This window comes from Penaeus chinensis, chromosome 34, assembly GCF_019202785.1.
Source record: "Penaeus chinensis breed Huanghai No. 1 chromosome 34, ASM1920278v2, whole genome shotgun sequence".
Taxonomy (NCBI): domain Eukaryota; kingdom Metazoa; phylum Arthropoda; class Malacostraca; order Decapoda; family Penaeidae; genus Penaeus; species Penaeus chinensis.
Genome location: NC_061852.1, coordinates 30,777,096 through 30,783,545, shown reverse-complemented (window position 1 = coordinate 30,783,545; position 6,450 = coordinate 30,777,096). Strand labels below are relative to the sequence as shown.

Genomic DNA, 6,450 nt, shown 5'->3' with positions numbered 1-6,450 from the left:
ATGATATTGATAACGATAATAGTGAAATTAATAATAATAGTAATAATGAGAGTAAAAACAATAATTGTATATCATAGTAATAATGACAATAATAACAACAATAACAGTAATGACAACAACAACAACAACAACAACAATAATAATAATAATGATAATGATAATAATAATAATGATAATAATATGAATTATAATGGTAATGATATTAATGATAATAATGATAATAATGGTAATAGTAATAATGATATTGATAATAATTGTAATTACAATAAGAATGATAATGGTACAACTACTACTGCTATTAATAATAATGATAATAATAATGATAATAATGAAACTTACAGTATTGGTACTGCTATTGCTAATGCTACTACTAATGATCATGATGATGATAATGATGATGATAATGAAAAATATTGTGATAATTATAATAAAGAAATAATAATGATAACTATAATGATAGTTATAGAAATAATTATAATAATATTGATAATAATGATAATGATAATAATGATAATGATGATAATAAGAATAATGATGATGACACTAATACTGCTGAAACTACTATTTCTACTAATGATAATAATAATAATAGCAATAATTATGAAAATCATAGGAATTAATGTAACCGTGATAATGATAATGCTATTGCAACTGCTACTTCTAATAATAATAATGATAATAATAATGATGATAATTAAAATTATAGTAATAATACTAATAATGATAATAATGATAATGATAATAAAAAACAATAATGATGATAATGATAAAGATAAGGATAATAATAATATTAATTATTATTATAATGAGGATGATGATGATAGTGGTGATAGGATAATAATGAATAATGATGATAATAAGAATAAGGATAAGGATAATAATCATAGTAATAATAACAACAACAACAAACACATATATAATAATAATGATAATAATGATAATAATAATAACAATAATAATAATAAGGATGATGATGATGATAATGATAATAATAAAAGTAATGATAATAATTATAATGATAATAATAGTATCGATAATAACAGCAAAAACAATGATAATTATAATATTGTTAGTAATTTGACTGATAATAATAATAGTAGTAATAATATTAATGATTATTATTGTTGTTATCATTATTATTATTAGTATTATCATAATTATTATTATGATTATTATCGACAGTATTATTACCATTATTAACACTACTACTATTATTATCATTTACATATTATGATCATCAATAAAATAATAATTATTATAATTTTCAGAGACGTGAAACTGACTAGAGAGTAATAATATTATCAATAATAATAACAACAATAATAATAATAATAGTAATAATAATGATTAAACTGCTACCACTTCTACTACTACTACTTCTAATAATAATAACAATAATAACAATAATAATAATAATAATAATAATAATAATAATAATAATAATAATAATAATAATAATAATAATAATAATAATAATGATAATAATAACAATAATAATAATAAATCAATAAATCAATAAATCGGTCAATAAATAAATAAACGCGGTTTTTAGCTGGAAATGTTTTCCTATAATAACTCTGTGAACATAATTTCCTATACCGCTTTTATTCCTCATTGCCCCCTCTATTCTAAGCTTTAGACCACCAAACGAGTCAAATAAGTTAAGAATCATGAAAAAGCTTCAAGCTGATGGACTAACCTACATTCCAATAAATTCGCCAAAATAGACCCCGCGAAAGTGAGCTCGCGTGACTGGGTCGTGACGCGAAATTTAGTGTCCTCGAAATCGATCCGGGTTGTGCGACGTGGCGAGCAGGAAGCCCGATTTCTCGTAAACTTCTCATGATTTCTTGGCTATGAGGTGGAACCATGAGGTGGAGCTTCCTCATAGTAGTGGTAGTAAGTGGTAGCTTGATACTGGGGCAGGATGCAGGAGGCAGCAGCGAAAAGGAGGCGGAGAAGAGTGCCAAAGAGGAGGCTCAGGAGGCGGGTCCTTACGCACAGGTGAAGCAGCCCTCGGCGAGGAACTCGTCGGATTTGCAGGTATTTTCGCCTTCAGCTCTTGCTTGCACAGGTGTGCGTGTGAATTCTGCAGTTTCTGGCCCCATTCGCCAATTCTTATTGACTGACTCAATGAAAATGAAGGTTATAGAGTTGTAATTCGATGTCCAGAATGACCTCAATATTTACAGTATCTCCAAATATCTCTCTTTCATTTGATATTAAATATCCTCCGTCTGTAGTGGTTTCAGACAATATGTAATATAAGGTCGTGGCAGAGTTGGGTAATAAACCTACATGAAAGTATAGAACCATACAAACCAAGACCAAGTTCTATGGCAATGTGTGCAAATGCTTCCCAAGGCTGCTATACTACATTGTTTACTTTGCGAGGGGAATTCTAGGCGCCTATACTACTACGGGGTCCATGGGGTGTAGCCCCCAGACTAGGCATATATATTACTACGGGGGTCCGGGGGGCAAATGCCCCTGGCTAGGGAATATACACCACTGTGTTAGGTTAGGTTGGATGTGGGGTTAGGACGTTTTGTTCAACAACCGCAGGGGTCCTGTTTTACCCCATAATGTCCCTGATATACTTCATGCCTCTTCTGCTAACGGGACTATCAAATCAAGATTGTTGATGGAGAGGATCATATCTCCTCAACAATTCATTTGCACAAGGAACAAAGCAGTGGATTTCATGCAGAAAAATATCATAATTGTTTCGAAAGTATCCCACTATCCTCTTCTACATATTGTCCCTGGTTTCCTCAGTATTTACAACCATTGTCTATATTTTCATGAAACTGGGTCATCTAACTAATTAAGTAATCGCCTCGAGTGCACTGACAGCGATAATAGCGATAAAAAGCTACAACCCAATTAGGGTTTTTCGACGTCAGCACAAAGTGTATTCTGCCATAGTCTCTGGCAAGTGCGACTGTATTGTAAAGAATCACCCGTATCGCATATATCGTTAATATTCATTGTCATTTTATATGTATTATTTTGTAGCTATTAATTTCATGATTTATAGTCATTTTTTCATGATTTTTTTGGGGGGTAAAAATATCTCGATACTTTTCACAGTGATGGGCTGTGTAGGTAATGTTTTTAAGTGAACAAATTTTTTTTTATTTGAATATTGATATAGTATGAATGCATGTCGATTGTACTTTCACTGGATATTAATTATAATAATAAAAGATTGAAAATTCAGTTTCAATCTATTTGAGACTCAGAAGTTACCCATATATACAGACACTTCTCTGTAGCTTCAAATTTTCCACATTTTCATGTTTCATTCAAATGTATACTTATATATGCATAAGTGTATATGTGTACATGTATGCATAAGTATATATGTGTACATGTATGCATAAGTGGCACACACTAAAACTCAGACTTTAGACCACTAACTACATGAATAATTTTTTATGTCTTTTCTTTTGTCAAACATTTAAAGGTTTCTATGTATGAATGGAATCTGTAGAACATAATAATCAATTTGCAGGCAAATGATTTTTGTACACAAATATGGAGTCAACATGACTGACTGACTGTAACTGACCAACTTCCAGAGGACTGATTTATAGAGTTTTGGATATTTGTTCACTTAAAATCCCCAGCTATTATACTAGTACCGGAAAGCATTTAGAGAGATTTCTTCCCCAAAATGGAAAATGCAGGTCCATTTTTGCCCAGCACACTGACTCCGAGCCTGTTCCTTAAACACACTGACAGACCCACACGTACAAACACAAATTCAAATTCTAATTGTTTTATCTCACCAAGCCTGCATTTTTTGATTCTGGGAAGAAAATGCCTTCTTTTCAGACTCTTGAAATGGTATTACTATAATAGCCAGGGATTTTAAGTGAACAAAAGTCCAAAAACTCTGTAATCGGTCCTTTGGAAGTTAGTCAGTGACAGACAGTAGTTGGTCATTGTTTTTCAGAAAACACTGACCACATATTTTTGTGCAAAACTCACCTTATCTGTGAATATTTTTGTCTGCAAATTGTTTATTAGGGCCTATAGATTCCAGTGATACATAAAAACTTTTGAATATTTAGTTAAGTTTGACAAATGAGAAGTTGAAACTTAAAATGATCCAAGCCTGGTCAGTGATCAGTGATTTAGTGCATGAGTGCATGTGTGTGCTTGCATGTGCATCCATGGGGGTGCATAGGTATACAAGGTGAGACTGAGAGAAAAAATGCAATTCGATCTTCAAGATCTACTCATTAATTGTTGAAATAATTTGAGTAGTAAATGGGTATTTAAATAATTTTGATTTTATTTTCTACAGGCTGGTGATGGAAGAAACAGAAGCAGCATCTCTGCTGATGGTGCTGCAGTTACAACAACAGAAGCTCCTCATTTGGGACTCCATGTTGGGAACAGTAGTATTGACAATGTGTGCAACATAACAGTAGAAGATTACAGCAAATTGACTACATTCTATCCCCAGCACTGCAGCAAGGATGCAGAGCCAGAGGCGCCAGAGGCTGATGGGTAATTAGTTATTAATGTACCATACCATTATTGAGCCAGTTATTTGTGCTTTGTTATCCTGCTTCAGTTTAATATTAATCCAGTAGAACTGCTTAATTGCACTGTCTACAGTAACTTTGTTATGTGAATTTATTTTTGCATACATAGTTCCAGAAGTGCTTAGTCACTAAGGAGTCTGTCAGTAGGTGTACCTGACCACATTTGGTATAACCTGCCCTTGAATTTTAAAAGAAAGTTCTATATCTTCATTATTTATATTATAATTAAACATGTGAATTATTATAATGTTATTATCAGTACAAAGGCAGGCGGAAGTTATTTTTTTTCCAAAAATCAAGTATAAAATTTAACCATTAAGATCAAGTAGGTCTAGTAATTGACTCCTTGGTCACTAAGCTCTTGTGTAAGCAAAATTAGTAGACTAAAATCTTAGTGGCTGAGGCATGTAAGTACATGTCACACCAGCACCCCTTGTATGCAGGAATATGTACAGTCCAGTGTGAATTTTGTTGCAAACAAATGGCTCCACAAGGGCTCAGCCACCAAGGAGTTAATTAGTGGCCTAATCATCATGACCTTGAATGAAGTCTCCAGTCCTTAGAATTTTTGATATTTATTATTATTATTATTAGTGATATTATGATTATTAAAATGTTATTAAGATACTAATAGTAGTAAAAAGATAAAAATCTCCAGAAGTTAGGGAAAAGATAAACAGGTGAGATAAGGAAGACTGGTAAATGATTCTTTATTGATTAATTACTTATGAAGCCATCTATGTGTAAACACAATCTATAAACTAAATCATTAAACTAAAATCACAGTGGATATGGCATGTATGTCAGAGTTATACTTTGGGGTCATATTTGCCCCTGAATGAAATGAATTTATTCTTTGTTATGGACGCAGGATAATGACACATATTTCCATTGTTACAAAGGTAGGATAGGTATGTGTGAGAATGTTTTCATAATTCAGGTTATGCAACTGACTATAAACATTATGTATTTTTGATGATGTTGTATTATTGAAACTGTGCCTTGCTTTCAGGGGGACTGTGGACACAGATTCCTCAAATGAGACACTCCCCTGTCAGTCCAGTGTTGATCTGCCTGCTGTTGGGGCTGCTGAGCAAGAACATTTGTCATCGCTCTCTATTTTCCTTATCTTATGTGTCTTAGGTGAGGTTATAAGTTCATACTGCATTCATTTATTTCTTTGGTATTATTGATTTTTTTGTCCAGGCTTTCAGGGCCATCCCACTTAAATACTTGTGTACAGTTTCTAGGCTCCTTACTTCCACTTTGCAATGCGTAAATTTTTTTTTTTTTGCCATTTTCTAAGGTATATATTTGTGTTTTGCTTTGCTGTATCAAGATGGTAATAGAATATTTTCCTTGTACAGACTCCATATCATCTCTCTAGGTAGTTTACAACTCTGTGCAATAATGATAACAATAAGTAACATTTTGTTAATTGTCTTTTTGTATTTTCTTAATATTCAGTTTTCTGTAATACACCTTGTACTCATTTTCCAGTCATGGCTTATGGATGGTACATTCCACTCTTGTTTACCAATGGAAATAACACAAGAGCCCCCTCCTAATGCCTGCTGAGTCTGATCATTACCCAAAAGCTTTGTGCACTTGCAAGTCATTTCTGTCACTTTGGCCTTCAGCTGAAATTCTCATGACGGCTTGCTGCTACTTCCCTGGCCCTCACCAAAATTAAAGTTGCATTTTTTGAGACAGACTGATGAGACACACCAGTTTACACTTGAGCATAGAAACCCCCCAAATCTCCTTTTATTAACCATTTTTTATAATAATGATAATCAAAGCCAAAATCATTAGAAAATATATGTGATTTTCACTTTTAAAGAATTTGGGGCATTTTTAAAAATAGGCCTGCATTATCTATTTTTCATTT

At 32.3% G+C, this 6,450-nt stretch overlaps 1 protein-coding gene across 1 annotated transcript in view; it reads left to right on the top strand.

The window, feature by feature from the left end:
- Positions 1-1,766: 1,766 nt before the first annotated feature.
- The window catches only part of LOC125043929 (sodium/hydrogen exchanger 8-like), a gene marked incomplete at its 3' end in the record, with an annotated part of 14,002 nt that continues 9,318 nt past the window's right edge, over positions 1,767-6,450 (top strand). Inside the window, 3 exon segments of the mRNA XM_047640311.1 lie at positions 1,767-2,043; positions 4,316-4,521; positions 5,572-5,702. Of these exon segments, the coding sequence (XP_047496267.1) occupies positions 1,870-2,043; positions 4,316-4,521; positions 5,572-5,702 (511 nt within the window).